The 21,509-nt window shown below is 43.5% G+C and overlaps 1 protein-coding gene and 1 long non-coding RNA gene across 6 annotated transcripts in view; one reads left to right on the plus strand and one right to left on the minus strand.

Moving 5' to 3' along the window:
* Window positions 1-6,235, minus strand: part of LOC102449734 (uncharacterized) — a 95,824-nt gene extending 89,589 nt beyond the window's left edge. The window contains exons 1-2 of one of the 3 annotated variants that reach the window (XR_012903506.1): window positions 5,742-6,235; window positions 4,251-4,315 (exon numbers count right to left, since the gene is read on the minus strand). This is a non-coding gene — a long non-coding RNA (uncharacterized LOC102449734). The remainder of the gene's footprint in view (window positions 1-4,250; window positions 4,316-5,741) is intronic. The other 2 variants (XR_012903504.1, XR_012903501.1) reach the window with 2 other exon arrangements.
* A 1,283-nt stretch (window positions 6,236-7,518) lies between these two features.
* The window catches only part of C1QTNF4 (C1q and TNF related 4), a 31,247-nt gene continuing 17,256 nt past the window's right edge, over window positions 7,519-21,509 (plus strand). Inside the window, exons 1-2 of one of the 3 annotated variants that reach the window (XM_075927434.1) lie at window positions 7,519-7,933; window positions 10,925-11,053. In XM_075927434.1, coding sequence (XP_075783549.1) covers window positions 11,023-11,053 — 31 coding nt within the window. In that variant the 5' untranslated portion in view covers window positions 7,519-7,933; window positions 10,925-11,022. Of the gene's footprint in view, window positions 7,934-10,924; window positions 11,054-14,504; window positions 14,572-21,509 lie in introns of those variants that run through there. The other 2 variants (XM_075927435.1, XM_075927436.1) reach the window with 2 other exon arrangements.

Raw genomic sequence — 21,509 nt, forward strand, 5'->3', positions numbered from 1 at the left:
GACCCCAGCTGTTTTAATTGGCCTCATTGCCCTGATTGATTCTAGTAGGCTCCTCCTGGTTCTGGATCAGCCTTTGTTAGTTTACCCTGGGAACAGGGACCTATTTAATCTGGGGCTGATACATTTCCCTTCAACTACTCTCTTGCAGCTTTCTGACCTATCCCTCTTATTAAGCCTCTGGTTAGTGTATTGTTTGTGAAGTATAGTTTTGGTTATATGATTTGTTATTGTATATGTTTGGATGGATTTCTAGAGTAGTATAAAATAAGTGGAGGAAAAGACACTCTTGCTCTGGCTGTGGAATAGGAGGGACATGGTTGCCAAGGAAGCTACAGAAGCTCCCTGAGAGAGAGTAGTTTTGGAGAGCAGCAAGCAGAGCTGATGAGTGGTTATTTCAGACTGCAGTTTGCCACTGAGGCAGGGACTAGATGATGAGCGGTAACAGGTCACTGGTGTGAGGAGAGTCTAGGGAGCTGGGATTACCTGGGAGAGGAGAGCCCCAGATTGCAGGGGCATTGCTGTAGGGTAGTCCTGGGAGGAAAGGGCACCATGCAGTGGCAGCCTGTCAATACAGGCGAACTAGGCTGTCACCTAGGGCACCAAGATAAATGGCCTTTGAGGGCTTTGGCGGCGGGGGTGCTGATCGCATGGCTATCCTGTGTTTTGCCTAGGGCGCCAGTTGCCGGCAGCTCATCTAGGGCCGCTCCTGGCAGCATGGGCAGGAAGGCACATGGGGCTTGAACCAGTGCAGGAGACAGGTAACCAAAGGTTAGGGTTAGCAGGCTGAAGAGGTAATTACTGATCTGACCAGCAGGAGGCACTATGGTGGTGAGTCCAAACCTATTACAGCTGTTAGACTCCTATTTGGTGAATGGAAATAAAACTGAGATTTCAACTCTTCGGGTGATTTTAAATAGTAACTTTCAGGAAAGGAAAAATGTGGATGTGGAAGCTTCTAAAGTTGGGGTGGAGCATAGTGATGGTAATGAGTTAAATGTGAGGGAGGAAATTTGGCATTGAATTATCTGTATTTGAAGCTGCCAAATATGAGAAATTAGATCAGGTCTCTGGTTGCTATGAGAAACTTTTATGTAAATCAAGTGGAAAAACTATGGCAGGAACAGAAGTATGGCATGATGTCAATGTCTGTCTTATTATATTGCACATTTGGAGAGTGAATGGAATTAGATGTGTACTGTGCTATTTTCGATTTAATGAGTAACATGCAAACAAAGCTTTTCATAAAAGTGTAATGAATGGGATGTTAAGGATGAAGTTATTCTATTTGTAATTAGAGATCTGAATATACGTGAAAAGATTTTTTTATTCAATTAGCAAAGCCATTTTATGTGATGTAAACAGCAAAGTGTCGTTAGGGTGTCCTTTTTTGCCACATCAGGAACACACATAACTTATCATTTGATAAAAGAAAGAGAGGGGAAACTGGTAATTCTGGCTAATGGAATACCAAGAGAAAAGAACATTTGTCAGGAATTGATTGGTATGTTTTTGAAGGTAAATAATTCCTTGCATGTTGAGATTGATATGGATGCAGACACTGTCACACAGAAAATGCAAATGGAAGTATATTGGCCCTTATACTTGCTGCAAATGTAGGGAAAATATGTTGTTCATTTTTATGGCATGGATATAATTGGGGAAAATAGTAAGTGAAATCAGATGCATCAAGTGATGGATTCCCCAGCTTGTGTGAGAAATGTGTTTTGAAGCATGAAGCTCCTTGATCTCTTCTGTTTTGAATGTGGAGGACAGTTGTAAACATGAAATTTCAAAGACTGAGTACAGAAATTCACCAAATAATTCTCATGATAATAAATGTAATAGAACAATTCAATATCTATTAAACACGACTTGCCACAGACAAGTGAGCTTAGTTCTTTAGGTGGTATTTACCATCTACTTTAATAGGCCCATGGTATAGGAATTAAGGGTAAGTCTAGACTGCGACGATCTATCGGAAAAAGATACACAAAATGCACTCCGCATTTTGTGTATCTTTTTCTGATACTTTCGTTGGAAGAGGCTTTTCCGAAGTTTGGCCCATCTAGACTGGGCCAAATTTTGGAAAAAAAATCCTCTTTTGAAAGCCCCCTTCTTACTTGTGGAACAAGGAATACAGAGACTTCTGAAAGAGCACATTTGCTCTTCCGTGCAAAAGAGCAAACGCGTTCCCTGACATCCCAAAAAAACCCCGCAGTCTAGCCGTATCCTTTGATGGCCTAACAATGCAGCAAATGATGGAGAAGATTTTAGAAAAATATAAGGCAATGAAAGTTAATCTTCAAAATATCTTAAGTAGATCTGGTCCAAAAAATTGAAACTGTTTTGCTTGGAAAAGAAGACATTTTGCAAGATGCAGCTTCTTTGAAAAACAGAACACCTCAGAATTGAAATTTTCAGCCAAAATCTTTGATTCAGAAATGCCACTGTAGGGTAAACTGAGGCAGCCCTAAATGTGCTAGTAGGCCTCTAAACAGCATAACTCCATTCTAGGATTAAAGCCTGGGAACACCACAGTCAGGATAAGAACTGCAGACAATAAAAGACCCTGGGCACCATAGCAACCATGTTCTAAAACACTCGGACAGGGTCTCAGTTGGTAACGTAACACATTTTGCTTAAGGTAACATTCATAAAATTTGCTTAAACTGTCTTGCTTCACTCCTAGATAATAAGCCTGAGAACCAAGTGCTGCACCAACTCAAGGCCATACCCGCCTGCTATAGCAACATCATCATCTATGCAGACTAAAATGTTATTACTGTTTTGCTGACATGTTTTGGCATTTAAACAATAACCACCTGTATATTAATTAACGAGCTGTTACTTTGCAATGGGCGGAGATATTATGTAATCTTTAGTAGTTCTATTGGCTTATGTGCTCATTTAGTCTTGCTGCTAGACCTATCAAATCATTTTTCCTCCGTCCACCTGCTGACTCTATAATCTATTGTATTGTGTTAATTAACCAGTGTTCACCAGGGTAACCCCTGCATGTCACTCCATCAGCTGATGTATAATAAATCCTCCGCTTGTTTTCACCTGCATCCAGAGTGTCCTGGCTTATTTCCAACACCACCATTGTATCTCATAGGAGTTGTAAATCAGATGTCTCTTGCTCTCATTCTCTACTGTGATCTGGGCTCCCTTATAGCACTACATCTCCCATGATGCACCATGACATCTCATCTAGCAGGGAGATCATGGGGCATCATGGATGATGTAGTCCAGCTAGGAAGCTAAGTCTGTAGATGAGAATGGGGCATGAAGCACCTGAATTAAAGCTGCAATGAATCACTGCTACAGCACTTCCAAATCAAAAAATTTTAGGTCTACAGTTCTTCACCAAAAAGTCAATATCGTCCATGGGGATTACAGAACATGTATTGACCATCTGAAGTAATATGCATAATATCAAGAAACATTGCTATAGATAGTTGTGAATTGTCCTGTATGCTAAGGTATTTCAAGACTCCCATTTGACCTCTTACCGAGGTGTGCAGAGTACAGTATAGATGAGAAGGTATGTTGAGGTGGATAAATAGCAATTCCAAAGGGTACTGAATTAGAGTGTAAGAGAAGAGCTTTCTTTTGTATTAATCTTTCACCACAAACTTCAGGTTACGTTTCAGTTTATCTATTTAAGGGGTCCTCTCCTGGGGGAAATAGAGAAATACTTTTGGAGAGTGGAATATCAAGATTGTGACACACCACACGTTCATATGCTTCTTTGGGTAAAAAAGGTGCTTTATAACAGGTAACAATGAATCAATTGTGCTTAGTTTTATAACTAGTTGTGGAGAATGCTAGTCTTAGATCATTGTCTGGTTGTGTGAACAGCCAAGTAAATAATATGCATTTTGTTAGTTTGAGTTTCTATGAAAGATCATTCCACTGGAGAAGTAAATGAGGAGTCTTTTGTACAGCACCAAAATCGATGAACACAGTGTACAACTTACCACACAAGTTGAAGCAGTTTATTCATGATCTGCTACTTTGTTAGTCTGGCAAGATATGCCACTATAGATATGCAGTTTATTGCAGACAAGTCTATTGCCTCACCTTGGGATACTGCTTCATGAGTCTGCTGATCAGTTTCCTAAGACAGATTTGTATGGAAAGTCTGTTGGGGTTTGTTAGTAAAATTTGCAGCCATATAAAGACACTGAAAGAACTACAGCGGCAGATCCGGAGACCACTGCTGTCTTGTGAACATACCTAATACTTACTAGAGGATGGATGGTTGTCCCAGATAGCAGAGTTGAATGACAGCAAGTTTTGACATATCAAATGACTGTGAAAAGAAAGATTTGGTCTAAGGGATGTTAATGGAAGTTTTCTGAAGTTAACTGGTTCATGGTGAATTAATCATGCAAAATTGCAAGAACGTGCATCAGAAAAGTTACATGGGTAACTTTTTAAGAGAGAGTGGGGTGAATTAGTAGGTGGTCACAAATAAGGAGTCACAGTTAATGGGACAGTTGGCTTGTAAGGAGAATGAAACCTGTTGCAAAAATAATTTAGAATCATTATAGTAAGTTTGAGAGATTCTATAGTTAACCAGAGAATCAAAATTCTGAAGTGTTGTAGATTCTTAAGGTGAACCTTCCTCTTTTACTGAAGCAGAGTTAAATATATCTCCTAAGTGTGCAGCTGTGGAACAGTGTAGCACTGATAGGATGGATTTAGAACATTATGGTTGGGCAGTTAAATATTGGAAATGCAAGGGTATATACCAGAGCTTCAGAGGTTTTTGAGCATGGTTAAAATCATATAAGTAGTACATGTTGCTGTAGTGATTAGAGGCTACTACTGAAATTTGTTAGTAATGAGGTTGGGATTAGGATGTTTTTTAATACAGATGATCTCTGTTTGCACAATAAATGATTCACTCTATTATAATTGACGAGGAGTCCTGTGGCACCTTATAGACTAACTGTTAGTCTATAAAGTGCCACAGGACTCCTCGTCACTTTTGCAGATTCAGACTAACACGGCCACCCCTCTATTATAATTGTGATTCCAACAGGTTTAGCGATTAATAGTGAGGGTGAGGTTAGTCTAAATCACTTGAAGTTGCCAGGGAAACATGGGAAGAGTTTATAATGTAGAAGGCTATCAGCAGAAGCAGATTTTAAAGTTAGGTAGTGTGATGGGAGTATATTACCTTTTTAAAGGGAGTATATTACCTTTTTAAAGGTCAGTCAGGAGCTCACAATCCGAGCAACCTAGTATTATCACAGAGATTCCTTTCTGAAATAGAACTGAAATAGTGGAACAGAAAGCTGAATAGGAGAGAGGAGTGTGGGCGGTTCAGGGTGCGATCACCCCCTCCCAGGAGGGGAGAGGGTGTCAGCGAACCCTGTAGCTGTCACCCGCCTCTGCGGGGTGGGGCCTGAGCCCACAGGCCGGTCCTTCTTGGGACCTCTATCTGGGCCAGCCCTCCTGTCTGACCGTCACCCTTCTCTGCTGCACGCCTGTGCCGGCACTGACTGGGATTGAATACTCCTGGGGTTGAGGGAGGGGGACCCAGTCCCACCCTCTCTCTGGGTCCTAGCCCGGGGCCCTAAGCATTGGGGCTCGCTTGTGCCCTGACACGGTAGATGGGGGTCATTCCTGCCATAACCCGTCTACCCATGGACGCCAAAAGGGCCCCGCCCCTGGCTCCTTCCTCCCTTCCCAGGTACTTTCGTGCCGCTGCCCCGATTCCCGAAGCCTACCTGGGTTCAGGAGTCCGGGCGCGGTGTCGCTCCGGCGATGCCCTGTGGGTCCGTTCCTTCCGCTGGGTTGCTCCTTCCAGGGCCGGCGGGGCAGGGTCCAGTCACCATTGGAGCTGGGACTGGTCGAGCGCCAGCTGCAGCGGCCGTCCCGGGAACCCCTGGGTCGAGGCCGGCCCATCTGCCGGCCTCGATGCTGCTCGGGGTCCGTCCTGCACTCAGGGGCTCTCCTCCCTTTCTGCGAGGAGGCTGCCCCCTCCGGCGGTGGGCCTTTTTAAAATGGCCCGCCGCGCCGGATGCCGCCCGGGGCTCCTCCCCTTCCACGGCCCAGCAGCCCAGGCCATCTTCCGAGCAGGTCGCTGGCGGCCCATCACAGGAGATTAGAAGCTGTCCAGCTTGCCAGGGTGTGGAGCTCTCTCTCCAGCTCTGGAAAGCTAGCCTGACCAGGCACAAAGCCTTTGTTTTAGTATGATAAGTTTAGGTACACTAAACCAGGGTACCTTTGCACAATTATTCCAAGTTCTCCCCGCAAGGGACGTCATTAAAGGAGATGCACTTTTTTTGATCATCTGTTTTTGGTATTTCATTCTCATCTGTGCAAGCAGCAGTTTTGATGCCCAATGTGGAAAAAGTGATGTGGGGCCTACCTGCAATGCCATACCTGGCCACAAGGGTATGCATAAGGTAGCCCACCCATTTACTGGTCTATTCTTAGTAAGGTGAAGAGAATACGACCTCATCTTATGCTTGTTTTCATTCAGTTAAATTTGCAGGAAGATTTGCAAACAATTGAGCTAGTGATGTTTAATGATGGTATTTGGTGGGATGTTTTCAGGTGATCTTTCATATGATTGAGGCATCCCAGCATTAGAAACACCCTTGATGGCTTGAATTTGCATATTTAAAAACCATAAATCATTCCAAACTCCATATCTCTAACTTTACACACAAGAATGATACATACACCAAAATAAGGTATACAGACCCAGCAGATTAAGACATTAAGATTGATAGATTTCATGAGACAATTTGTCCCCAGCATCTTTGAGTTATGCATATTTGTCTTCATAAGTCCATTTCATAAATCATGGGGGTGTCACAATGAGTACTAACTAGGATATCAAAATAGTCAGTGTATCCCTGGACAGTTATATGGAGTCCCTGCTTGCGTGCAAGGATATATTCCTTTAAACATTCAATGTTTGTTTTCTCTCTAAAAGACCACTTTAGAAGCTTTTACCACAGGGTTTCTAGATGGCCAGCAAGGGGCTCTATAATAGGACAATAAAAATTGCTGTACCAAGAGAGATAATAGCCTCTACTCTAGAGTCTGTTATTTTAACAAAGGGCAGCGTTGGGTGCTTCCAGTCAGTGTTGTTTAGTCTATGGGATCTGCAGACTATGCACCTTCATGTGGAAACATTTAGGGTCTGCAAATGAAAACAGATTGAAATCACAGCTTCACACGAATAAAGCAACGGTTTGACATTTAATACCAAGGACAGGAATTCCTTCTGGACGAGCTGGTGCCCCCGAAATGACAATCTGAAGCCTCCTGCCGGTTTTATCCTAACTGCTGTCAAAATTCTCGGACACGCCAAGCGTCTCGGGCTGCCAACAGCCAGGAGGGAAAGGCAGGGGATGTGGTAGGTGAGAGCCGCTCGGGCCAGGGCTGTGCACCACATCTGGGATGGTATCCATCGCTCTCTAGGGGGATCGCGGCAGATGCTGTTGGCATGACGCTCTAGTGACGGTGCAGTGTCAGCCTGGCTCTTTCCGAGGGAAGGTGACTGGGAGCCCAGCGGGGCATCCTGAGATTGGCTGCATTGGCCTAGCCCGCTCCACGCTCCTTGCTGCTCCTTTCACATTCCTGCCCCTTCGCAATCCTTTGGCTGTGAAGCTGCTGCGCTGCCGCGAGCGGCACTGAGCCAAGTCCCCCCACTCCCGCTCTATCCCCTTCCCCCGCCCCCCTTACGGCCCCTCCTCCTGCTGCTGTCACTGATTCGGCGCTGGAGCCCGGCGTGTCTGAGCCCCCCCTGCCCAGTCCCCTCCAGCAGCAGCGGCGGCGGCGGCTCCGGAGCTGTCAGTGCGCAAACATCAGCCAGGGCTCCGGGCAGAGACACTTACACCGCCAGCTCCAGCCCGCGCCGCCCGGCGGCTCCCGCGCAGCCCGCGCCTGGCGGCAGCAGCACCAGGTACAGCCCCGCCATCTACCTCCCCCTGCAGGCCGGGCCGAGGGGAGGGCTCGGCTGGGAGAAGCCCTGAGAAGCACAGAGAGGGTGGGCGTCACAATGGAGGAATTAGCCCCGGAGGAGGGGGCTGCGGGGCATTGTCCTGAGGGAGGGTTTTATACTGCAGATTGGGAGAGCAACATGGAGTATTATGAAGGGAGGGGGAGATCCCTGGGGTTTTGACCCCTGCATAATTCTGGGGGAAGGGGAACAAACTACTTATCTAGAGCTCCTTGTTGTCAGCTTGATGATGGTCTGTCCCCCAGCCACACTCCTTCAGGAGGAGCAGACTTCACACACTGAGAGAGAGCCACTCCAGGGCCCCCATCTCAGGTGCTATGCTGCTCTGGTCTGTAATACTCCTGTGGGACGCATCTCTGGGCAGAGGCCTCTCTGCCTCCTCTCCTCCTGGGGCTGGGATCACCCCTTGTCCTGAGTAAGAGGTTAGGCTTGCAAATAGATTACAATGACATAACTGATAAATCCCATCTTTTCAGTATCAAGTGATTAAGGCTTATGTGGAAGATGCACAGATCCATGTGTCCTGGCCCTGCTCTCCATCTCAAAGTACTTCCCTGAAGCAAGTTTCTTGGGGAGATTGTCCTGAGGGATGTCCTTAGAGCCAGTTTCTTGGAGGGAGGGAAGGTTATGCCTATATGGCCTTTGTGGGGGAGTTGAGCCCCTGGCTCCTCCTGGGATTAGTCTGTGACTCCACTGACTGCAGAAAAGTCAGGTTTGTGCCTGATATTGTGAACAAATTTTACGTGTTTGACAATCGTACTATCACTTCCTCTCCCCTTCACCCCTAGCTCCTAAGAAAATGGGTCAACCTCTCCAGATAATATATCTATAAGATGCTTTGTGAATTTCTGCACTGCCAGCCAGTTAGGAGGTCCTTCTATTTATGCACATACTGAATATGCCTTGTTTCAATTATTCATCCTGGTGCCATTGCAACTTCCTGCAGCTTGTCTCCTCCAGGGAGCTGAATGTGTAACAAGGTTTTAAAATGCTTTATCTTTGAAACTATGATCCCATCCAGCTACTTGGTAGTTGTCTGCTTGCACGCTCATAGTCCAGGTGCTAATACTTAATAATACCTGAGAAATCACTGTGACTGTGTGGAGGGAGGTTGAGGGTGGGAGTTGTAGTACATAAAGGGTGTTCATTCCATTCCCCATATTCAGTCCCAAAAAACCATGATGGGTTATGATGGGCCTGGGGCCTTGAATAAGGAACCAGATTTCTGGAACTTTGTCTGAGGACTACGGTATTCCCTCCTGGACAAATTGGTCTTTCCCAGGCATAGTTAGTCTTCGTGATGGAGAAGCTGTGGACTGACTGAACCCTAATAACACATCATGGATTATTTCTGTTTTACAGAGGAGGAGATGAGCACAGAAGTAGGAAGTGAGTCAGTGGTAAAACTGGGAACTTTATTATCTATTATGCATGTTTTACTTTGATCAACTAGCATCTGGTCACTATAATAAACTGAAACGTATTGACACTTCTAAATATCTGGACTAAATAAGCCAGACAGACCACTGCAGCCAGCTGGCTCAAGCGTAGAAGGGATGCTCTGAATAGGCAGGTAACTGAACTATGGATATTTGGGCATCTAGCAAAAGTCAAACAGTTGTATTGCAATCATTTCTAACTTCAAGTCAGGTTTGTGATTAAACATATTTCCAGAAAGGAGCAAACTCCAGCAGCTAGAGCTGTTGATTGATTTCCGACCTCTGTAAACATGCACAAAGAGGGAGAAAATATTTCTAAGGTAAAAGACTTAAACCATCTATGTCTTTTGTATTCAGTAATCAGCAACTTTAGTTTCACCTAGAAGTGCATTGGAAGCCAATACATAGCAGAAGTGTAAAGAGCTCTTAGTAATCCCCTGAGCTGTTGATGGGTGCACTAGCCAAAAACTATAAGCAGTTATACACAGGTACAGCATATTGTAGTGAACCAGCCTCAAGGTGACAAAATCATGGATAACCAAGATGAAGTGAGCATCTGAGAAATTAGAATTCAAAAGTTCTTCCTCCATCCTGTGTCTTTTTTTCTTTTCCACACTGTTTTTGTTGCAAGGTAAGAGCAGTGTTGTCCACAAAACAGTACCCTGGAACCCGCTTAGGGTATGTCTACACAGCAGCGTTATTTCGGAATAACTGATATTCTGAAATAACAAAGAGCATGTCTGCACTACAAGCCTTTATTTCAAAATAATGTCAAGCTGGAAGACTTCTTACTGACTCCTGTAACCATCATTTTACAAGGAGCAAGGGAAGTTGAAGGAAGAGTGCTGTGCAGACAGCACTTACAGGCGAGTTAAACTACTTTGACTTATGCTATGCAATTGATTTAGCTGCAGCTGCATAGCTTAAGTCGACTTGAGCCCTACTGTGTAGATGTACTCTTAGTCTCCTCTTTGACAGGGATTTGATGCCAGATGCTGAGGTCTTAATATTCAGAGTTACTGTAATTTTTTCCTGAAAACCTCAAATCCTTTTAATGTTTCAGTCTGATTTCTAACATGAGTTGCACGTTATCACCCTGGTGCAAAGTCCTCCCCTGTTGGGTCAAATCCTCACTGCACTAGAATTAAAGCTTGTTCCATGGCCTAAAAGGGCAGGTTTATGGTGTTCTAAAGATCAGGATTATGGCTTGACAAGCTAACGTTCCATTATTCATTGTTCAAACAGAGCCTAACTGAGCTGTTATGTTTTCCCCAACTCAGACAGCAGATTGTTGTCCAAGAGTTTAGTCTAGATCCCATTACATAGATCTCATAAATCCCTTGGTTTTTTATTCATCTGTTGTGAATCCAATTCCCAATTGACTTAGTCTAGTAACATACAGCTTCCCTGCCCTCCCCCCATACTCTTGTCAATGTGTCACCTAAAGTGCTCTGTTGCCCCCATCCATCCACTGTAGATTGCTCATTTCTTCCAGTCAGGTTAGAGAACAAAAGAGGAATTCCTGCTGCATCTAATCAAAGAGCTGAAGCTTCCAGCAGGGAGAACCCAACCAGGAGCAGGAACTGATCAGAGATGAGCAGCAGAGAAATCCATCCAGAGTCTGGTAATTGATTACAAAGGCCCCATAGGGGAAGTTGTACAGACTAGATCCCACCCTCTCCCTAAGCACTTTTTTCACCCATTCCATAGATAGCTTTAACTGTAGCAGTGGCTTAGACTGCAGCTGCACCTGCTAGGAAACCCTTTGCTAGTTAAGTGAAAGGGACTGTAGAGACTGTGGGCAGCAGGAGCAAGAACTTAAGCATTGAGGGATGGCACCATTGAAAAAAGTGGGTAAAAGAAAGGCAGGTAGATTCCTCTTTAGATAGAATGCTTGCCTGTGCTGCTAAAGCTTGAGAAGTGTGCAAGGAGGTTGGCTTGGTGGTAAAAGATAAGAAAGAACAAGACTTTCAGAGATGTTGGAGATGGAGAAGCAAGGCCTGTTACAGCTGGCCTAAGATCCCCTGCAAAATCTTTTTGTTGCTGCACATGCAAAATCCAATGCTTGGTTATTCTTTCCAACATCCCTTCCACACATCTCATTTCTGCAGTATAGGAGAGGAAGATAGGGTCCCTCTCCCTTGGGGGGGAAAAAGAATAACAGGGTGAATATCAATAATTTCTGTGTGGCTGGAGAATACTGGATGGTGACTTCCTGGGGAGGGGAAAGCTGATGTGCTCTGGCCAGAGAAAGAGTAGAAGTGTACACAGAGCTTTCAGCATGTAGGGGGTTGTTTCATAGCATGCAGCACTGAAGCTTCCATAGAAAATATCACACCTATTTGCGATTGGGGTGGGAGCCCCTCAGCATCCTATCAGAGGCCTTTCTCTCTTCTTGCCCACCAATTTCACTAGGTTGCAGGTTTGGCAATGTGATAGTTTAACCCTACCTGGACTACTCTCCCACAGCAGAACAAGCAGGCAGTGCCTGCCTTAGTTTTCCTCCTTCAGAGTCCCCAGTAATTACAGCCAAGCTTTCATGTCTCTTCTTGGCACCAATTTATTACAACAATGATAGTCTATAATAAGTCCCAAAACATAGTCCACTTATCAATCACCTGTAGTATATGTAGTCCTCAATCTAGTCCCTCACTCCCAACATACCACACTGCAATGTTTTTAGCCACACCTGGGCCCCTTGTCAGGCTGCTCCTGTCCCTCTGCCAGAAGAGTTATCCCTTCTCTTTCAGCTGGAGTGCAACCCCATTCTTCCCAGCAGGAAACCCTTATGTTCTTATCAAGGAAGCAACTGAACAATTTAGGACTAGGAATAGGTTTCTCCCACTTATCAGAGCAGAAGAGACTTTAAGGGTGCATCTACACAGCACCCTAAATTCAAAATAAGATAAGCAATTTGCGCTATGCAAATTGCGTATCTTATTTCGAATCTATTTCAAAATAGCTTATTTTGAAACTTAGCACATCTACGCAGTGCTGAATTTCAAAATAATGTGCTATTTTGAGCCATCCCTTATCTCTTGTGCAGTGAAGTTTACCAGGATGGCAAAATAACATGCCCATTATTTCAAAAAATGTTTCAAAATAATGGGTGGCTTGTGTAGATGCGGGATAGCTATTTTGGGATACCTTCGGAATCCCGAAATAGCTGTGCAGTGTAGACGTACCCTAAGCTTGTGAGGGGGAGAGGTTTAAAGTTCTCATTCCGCCACACTCCAGAAATCTGAAAGCAGTTAGCTACCTTACTGCATTCCTGCCATTTCTACATCCAATAGTGATAAATAAGTATGTTACCTGGATGCTTCCACTAGAATAATCAGCAATAAAATAATTGTCAACATTTTAAACTGACATCAGAGAACAATGTTTACATGCTATACAGATGAACGGAACTGTTGGTACATTCACTTTATGCTTTAAAGATTTTCTTTGCAGACTTAATTTCTTTTTAAATCAATGATGGGATTCTGGACAGGCATGGAACAATTTGGAAATATGCAGTAGTGAGGTATAGAGCAGGAGCCAGAAAAACCAGATTGGGTATACTTTATTTTCTGAACAACTAAAACTCCTTTAAAAAAATAGAAATGCAAACCTCATAACTCTTTGATATTTTTATTCTTATTCACTCCCCAAGACCATGGCAATAGTCCCTAGTGGGGCAAAACTAAACAAAATCCACCAATTGGACTTATTAAAATCTTGGCCTAATATCTCATGGGTAGTACAGGCACGGTGCATCACTGATGAAAGAGGAGCTAAAAGAAAGGGACCACTTTTTAGAAGAATGTTGTAAGGACTCCTTTCTGCACAAGCACCATCAAGAATTCTCTGATGTCTATACAGCGTAATATAGGAGAATATCATAAATGAGATGGAATAATCAGAAAAACAGTCTGATTTGAAGACACAGCTTCTGTTCTAATTCTATATCACCACCCTCACTACAAACAAAACCATGCAAGAAAGACAAGAAAAACTACTATAAGATGAAGTGCAATTCCACAATAGAACTTTAGGCATTCTAACAAGGAGAGAAAAAACTGGATTATGTAGCTGTTATGGAAACGACAGCGCCTAAATGTGTAACATAAATAGTATGGAAGATTATGCTGTGTATGATGAGCAGCTATTAGAGCCCGGTGAGAAGACAGGTAGAAAAAATAAGATGTGATGAGCTCAGTATAAGATCTTGACTAGAATAGATGGAGCATGCTCTGAGCTCACCAAAAAGATTTTTAAATCCTCTGAAGGGAGAAAGATTCGTCTGTCCCCAGGTTTTAGACATTTCCACTTAGACAAAAGAAAATCTCTGAGAGAAGTTAAAGATCATCACATAGCAAACGGAGTTGAAAAGATTTTTACACCAGCCAAGCACTGGGGAATCTTTAAAATGAAAACAAGACATTCTCTGGGACCAGAAGGCTACAAAGCGACTGCTGGAAAGAATCTGTGTTGAATGAACAGCACAAAGAGAAAATGGAAGAATTAGACTCTGATATTTAAAAAGCAATCCTTTACTACTTTGCTTGATGAACTGTGACATATTAGCATTGAAATCCAGTGTGGTTGAAATATTCTTACAGGGGAATTATCCAAAAAGTGTTTAAAGTCCTTGTACTTTGATATTCTCTGGGACTTGTGAACATAAAGTATGACAAAAAGCAGCAAATACTGTATAAGCTCTGACAGTGCTCCCCTCCCCTTTCCTTTCAGTGGAGCATAAATACTTAGTGAAAAAAAGAATGTATTTAGAAAACTGATCATTTGGTGGTCTAGAATCTGTAAAATTTATTAATTCCATAGTCCCCCTCCCCCACCCCTTGGACTGACCATTTCAATAATCAATACTAACACATTGCTGTATGTTTTGTTTCTTCTCTTTACCCATCATATATGAATACTACGGTGTGAGGGAGTGAAGCAGGGGCTGGCATCACAGGGGTTAAACAAAGCCTTTTGGCCTACCTAGCTCCGCCCTGCTTTATCTGTAGCCAATGTGCCAGTCCTGGAGGGAGGATAAAGGGAAGGAGCCTGGCTCAATTAGGGGCTGACCAACAAGGAGACAGGAGCATGGTTCTGCAGGACAGGAACTGAAGCCTGTGGTCTTGATCAGCCACTGTAGTAAGTAAGCCTCTAACCTCACACCATAGGATAAAGGGGGGAACCTGCTAGACCCCTAACAAAGGGGGAAAGCTGAACTCTTGGGACCATGCCCCAAACTTTACGGACGCTACTAACACAGTGTGATGGAGTTTCTAGGCCGGTGGCACCAGCAGCAGGGTCACGTATCCCCATCTTGCCACCTAATTCTGGACCTAACCATTAGGCCACCCTGCTGCCAGGGACACCCGGTCTCATATGGCTGTTTCCAAACACAGTATTTAAGAAGGGTTGCTGACCTTTTAAATGTGACTAAGTCCAGAGCAGCCTGCTTCCAGTTCTGGCTCGAACAAAAAATTCTGGAAGACACAGGCAAAGCAGCCATGCATGTTGGAAAACTCAGCATGACTAAAATCTGGTCCTTCTGCATTCTGGGTTTGTTTTTAATGAGGACAAGTCAGGTGAGGGGACAGAATTTATAGGTGAGGTCTTGAATTCTATAGGATCCAGGGCTTTCCTCCTCAATCCAAATTCCAGATAACGGTAACCACTTCCATTGACCTAAAAAATCATTCAATCACAACAGTTAGAATAATAGAATCCTAGAAATGGAAGGGACCTTGAGAAGTCATCGAGTCCAGTCCCCTGTCCTCACGGCAGGCCCAAGCACAGCCTAGATCATCCCTGATCATCCAACTTGCTCTTCAAAATCTCCAGCGATGGAGATTGTATAACTTTCCTAAGCAATTTGTTCCAGGCTACGTCTACACTGGCCCCTTTTCCGGAAGGGGCATGTAAATTTCACTAGTCGTCGTAGGGAAATCCGCGGGGGATTTAAATATCCCCCGCGGCATTTAAATAAAAATGTCCGCCGCTTTTTTCCGGCTTTTAAAAAAGCCGGAAAAGAGCGTCTAGACTGGCCCCGATCCTCCGGAAAAAGTGCCCTTTTCCGGAGGCTCTTATTCTTACTTCAAAGTAGGAATAAGAGCCTCCGGAAAAGGGCACTTTTTCCGGAGGATCGGGGCCAGTCTAGACGCTCTTTTCCGGCTTTTTTAAAAGCCGGAAAAAAGCGGCGGACATTTTTATTTAAATGCCGCGGGGGATATTTAAATCCCCCGCGGATTTCCCTACGACGACTAGTGAAATTTACATGCCCCTTCCGGAAAAGGGGCCAGTGTAGACGTAGCCCCAGTGTTTAGCCACCCTGACAGTTAAGAAGTTTTTCCTAATGTCCAACCTAAACGTCCCTTGCTGCAGTTGAAGCCCATTGCTTCATGTCCTATCATCAATGAGGCTAAGGAAAACAATTTCCCTCCCTCCTCCCTGTGACACCCTTTTAGATACCTGAAAACCGCTATCATGTCCCCTCTTGGTCATCTCATTTCCAAACAAAGCAAGCCCAATTCTTTCAGCCTTCCCTCATAGGTCATGTTTTCTAGACCTTTAATTATTTTTGTTGCTCTTTTCTGGACCTTCTCCAATTTCTCCATCCTTGAAATGTGGTGCCCAGAACTGGATACAATACTTCAACTGTGGCCTAATCAGTGCAGAGTAGAGCAGAAGAAGGACTTTTCATGTCTTGCTCACAACACTCCTGTTAATGCATCCCAGAATCATGTTTGCGCTTTTTGCAACTGTGTCTCACTGACTCATATTTAGCTTGTGGTCCACTATGACCTGTAGAGCCCTTTCAGCAGTACTCCTTCCTAGAAAGTCATTTCCAATTCTGTATGTGTGAAACACATTGTTCCTTCCTAAGTGGAGTACTTTGCATTTGTCTTTATTAAACTTCATCCTACTTATCTCAGACCATTTTTCCAGCTTGTCCAGATCATTTTGAATTATGACCCTATCCTCCGAAGCAGTTGCAACCCCTTCCAGCTTAGTATAATCTGTAAGCTTAAGAAGCATACTCTCTATGCCAATATCTAATTAGTTGAAGATCTTGAACAGAATGAGTCCCAAAATGGACCCCTGTGGAACCCCACTTGTTATGTTCTTCCAGCATGACTGTGAACCATTAATAACTACTCTCTGAGAATGGTCATCTAGCCAGTTATGCACCCACCTTATAGTAGTCCTGTCTAATTTGTATTTGCCTGGTTTATTGATAAGAAAGTCATGCAAGATTGTATCAAATGCCTTACTGAAGTCTAGGAATACCATGTCCATCACTTCTTCCTTATCCACAAGACTTGTTATCCTATTAAAGAAAGCTATCAGATTTGTTTGACATGATTTGATCCTTACAAATCCATTCTGGTTGTTACCTATCACCTTATATTCTTCCAGATATTTGCAGATTAATTTCTTAATTACCTGCTCCATCTTTCCTGGCACAGAAGTTAAACTAACAGATCTGTAGTTTCCTGGGTTGTTCTTTAGAAACCACCTTAGACTTCTGGAGTACATGGCCTCTGCTTCCTGCATGTATGTGATGTGGCACAGAGGACTTTGTATCAAAAGTTACGAAGTCAGTGTACTCTCCAGTTTGTCATCTGTTGGACATGCTGATTCAAGAGTACTAGCCACCTTAAATTGCTGGATGGATCTGGCCAACATGTGTAAGAATTCCCTTCACTCTTCCCTTATCCACATTGACTCTTATTATGGACACTACTTCTCTGGGGTGTGAAGCTCAGCTGGGGAATCTACAACCTCAAGATCTAGTTCTCCATATAAACATTGTGGAATAAAGGCCATTCATCTTGCCATCAGGTTTACTCCCTTACATTAAGGGAGAGACTCTACAAATCCTCATTGACCATGTTATGGTGATATTCCATGTGAATAGACAGAGAAGGGCCAGTTCAGAAACCATCTCCATCAAGATGGAATACATGTTTGGAGTTTTGTATCACTAGTGTATTTCTCACAACTGCTCATCTTCCTACTGTTCAAAACAGCTTGGCAAATCATCTTTCAGCAGAGATCATGAGTGGTATCTCAGACTGGACATCATGAAATTCATTTTAGACCTAGGAATCCCTCAGATCTGTTTTGCTACTTATAAGAGGGCAGGTCACAATCAGGGATCTCTGGTGGATGTCTGCCTTCTGTCTTGGAAGCACAATCCGCTGTATGCCTATCAACACCTAGATTCCACAGGTGTTGGGATAATGTTTGTGTATTCTGTGTTGTACTAGCATGTGTCTTCAGTCTGCTTAGTTTATCTTGGAAGATGCTTGTATCACGCACCACCTCAAGAATCCAAACTGATCTCCCAGACCATAGCCAACTTCTGCATCCTAACCTGGTTGCTCTCTGTCTCAATGCCTGAATGCTGCATGGTTAACATCTCAGGAAGTTAAAGTGTTCCAGGTATCTGCAGTTGGTTCTTCACAGTGGAAGGGCATCTCACTAGTCCTGGCTTCTATCTAGAAATGTCATGGGGCCTTCAAGTGGTGCTCAACCCCATGTATATCCTACTGGCTAGAGTCAACAGTAACACCCTCACCAGCACAGTAAGGCATAGTGGCCAGAATCCTTAGCAACACCCTCCCTCAGTAGGGCATGTAGGCCGAGCAGCCAGAGGCAATATCACCACCTTTTTTCCAGCAGGGCAGTCAAGCCTAGCAGCCAGAGTCAACAATAATGCCCTCTCGCCAGGATAGTCAAACCTAGCGGTCAGAGTCAACAACAACATCCCCTTCCTGCAGGGTAGTCAAGCCTAGCAGCCAGAGTCACTAGCAACATCCTATTCTGAAAGAGCGGTCAGGCCTAGTGGCCAAGGTCAATAATTCTGCCCTCTTCCCAGAGGTCAGCATGGCTTAGTAGCCAGAGTCAATAACAACAGGGAGAGAGCCCCACGTGGGGTTGGTGAGGATTGAAGTGAGGGAACCCAGGTCCACCTTCCCCACCGGGTCCCAGTTCAGGGCCTTTAAGCAGTGGAGGAGTCCACCACTAGCTGAGCAGGGAATCACACCAAGCTCCCAGGGTACAACTCCCCACCCTCCGCTTCTTCCTATCAGGCTCTCCGACAGTCTTTCCTAGCTCTTCCCTCTGGACTGGGGTCTTCTCTGCAGTTCCCCCTGACTGGTCTCTACATATTAGTCTATCTGCAGCACCTCCTTCCTAATTGGTAGTCAGCCCAGACTGAGCTGCTGCTCCACAGTCCTTTATAGCTGGCCCCCAGCTGGAGCATGCCCAGCAGGGTTGTAGCCAGGGTTAACCCTCACAACACTAGTGTGGGGTTGGTACACCCTGTCACAAACATATTTTGGACTATTTTTTCCATCTGAAATAATGAAGTTTATTCATAAGTTCTCTCCTGGTGCTCCTGGCAGCTCTCTCTGTTTCCCACCCTCCAGTTGAAGGCCGATGATGGTGGGTGGGTTTTTTTTTTTTTTTTGTCTCATCCAATCTCAGATTCTAAAAGCTTCTGAACAGGCTGGAACCCATCCCTCTCTGGGACTTGAAACTTGATGGACAACACTGATGGGTCCACCCTTTGAACTGTTGGCTACCATTTCTTTACTCCATTTAGCTGTGAAAGCAGCACCTTTTAGTACCTATTACCGCTGTGAGAAGAGTGGTAGATTTATAAATGTTGGTAGCTGATCTTCCTTACAATTTTTCTTTAATAAGGACAAGGTATGCTTACAGACACATCCAAAATTCCTGACAAAGGATTAGGCTATATCTCAGCATTTGGAACTGATGCCATATTTATAGACTCTGGTTGGAACTGCTTGTGAATCACCAAAAGTGGAATGAACATGTGCAATCATTCGAAGAATTAAAAAATGGTTACCAGCTTGTTCTGCAACTTTTCTTCTAAATGTGTTGCACGTCCATTCCACAACATACCTGCCTTCTCATCTGTATTTGTGCTTGCTCAGTAAGAATATACTTATTCTTAGGGGAATCTTGTATGGCTCCATTTTTATACCATTGTGCAGTAACAGAAGGTAGCAGAGGGCACATCTGTTTCCTTGCCTGGCACAGCTAAGGAAAAAAAATCTCTAGCTATGGTCTACTGGGTACACATACACTTGAACCTGAATGGATATGGAAATGAACAACTTGAATGATAATTACAGAACAGGTTAACAACTGCTTTATTCCTGTGATTCCTTGCCCTACTTTATAGTATTATAGTTACAATAACAAAGCTGTGCCAATTCTTTGCTATATTCATTTGGTTTGTATGTTCTGTCCCTGTCACCAGCCTTTTTGTCTGATAAGCTGTAAACCTTCCAGCACAGAGATGACCCTTATCTGTGTGTGTTTGCACAGCACAATGGAGCTCCTGTCCTGACTGGGTTCTTTAGGTGTTCTCATTATATAAAAGTTTACTAATATACAATTTGTTTACTGACCTAAATTTTCCTTTTTTAATAACAAAATCTAAACAAGGGTGGCAGTATTCCTATATAGAGTATAAAATAGATACAAAGGCACATATTAGAGCTAAACCTAAGTTATTTTTAAATAACTTTATCTTCCCATTTCCTCCTTAATAGTCATCCCAACTAGATCCATCATAATGGCATGGATTACATTTTTAAGATAGTGTTTAACAATAGAGTTTTATAATAATTTAATGACATTCCAGTATATCAGTAGTGTGAAGGTTATCAATGGTATCTTAGGAACAATTTCCAATATAGCCTTTATTGTGTGTTTTACTTCTGTCCACAAGGCTGGTGTTAATTACATGAAAATAGGAAATGTTGTGGAACTTAATTCTCTGGTATCAGCTGAAGCCATTACTTCATTTACCTCTCACTGGCTGATTTAGCCCTGTCTGGCAAAATCAAAAAAGTTCTCCTCAGATGAACAGAAGTACAAGGAAGGAGTCCCCTCTCTATCAAGAGAGCCAATTCTGAGGCCCTAATCAATGGCATAGCCATCTGTTCCAAGTCCCAAGGGTATGTCTAAATTTCATTCCTCTCTCTTGAGAGGAATGCAAATGCAGACACCCAAAATGTCCAGGAGGGTTATTTCGAGGGAAGGGTTTTATCTCAAAATAACCCTGTTTTTTCTCTCGAAATAGAGCTATTCTGCAATAGTGCCATAATGTAATTATGCAAATGAAGTGTGGGATATTTAAATCCCCGCTTCATTTACAATTTCGGGTGTCTGCATTTGCATTCCTCTCTTGAGGAATGAAGTTGAGACATACCTAACATTTCTGCTTCACACTTTAGCTTGCTTGCCTCTTGATCTGCTCCCTGGCTTGCTTTCAACTGAGAACCCTGTTGTATAACATGCCTGGATCTCGGTCATTGACAGCCACCCCAGTTAATTCCTTTAAATTCCAGTCCCTAGTATTCCTTCATATTCCCAACACTTTATCCCGGATATCAAAATGCTCCAGCCATAGCATCATAAGGCTGGCAGAGATCTCAAGAAGTCATTTAGACCAGTCCCCTGCTCTCATAGCAGTAATAAGTTTTATCTAGACCATCCCTCCCTGATAGGTGCTTGTCTAACCTGCTCTTAAAAATCTCCAATATTGGAGATTGCACAACCTCCCAGGATAATTTGTTCCTGTGATTAAGAATAACAGGGTGGTTAAAGTCCAGCCTTACTGCAATTTAAGCCATTGTTTCTTGTCTTACCCTCAGATGTTATTTTTTTTTCTCCGTCTTTCTTGAAACAATCTTTTATGTATTTGAAAAACTGTTGTCATTCCCCTTTCAATCTTCTCTTCTCCAGACTAAATAAACCCAGGGTGCATGTAGACTAAATTTCTCTTTTGAAAGAGGAATGTAAATGAAGGAAATTGAAAACGCAAATGAAGTGCAGATTTACAAATCTCACACTTCATTTGCATAATCATGTCTGATCGCTTTTTCGAAAGGTTTTTTTTTTTTTTTAAAGTAGTCTAAACACTGTTCTTTCGGGGAGAAAAAACCCTTTTTTGAAAGAACCCTTATTCCTGAAAAAAATGAGGTTTACAGGGTTCTTTCAAAAAAGGGTTTTTTTCCGAAAGAACTGCGTCTAGACTGCCT

This window comes from Pelodiscus sinensis, chromosome 4 (genome assembly GCF_049634645.1).
Source record: "Pelodiscus sinensis isolate JC-2024 chromosome 4, ASM4963464v1, whole genome shotgun sequence".
NCBI lineage: Eukaryota > Metazoa > Chordata > Testudines > Trionychidae > Pelodiscus > Pelodiscus sinensis.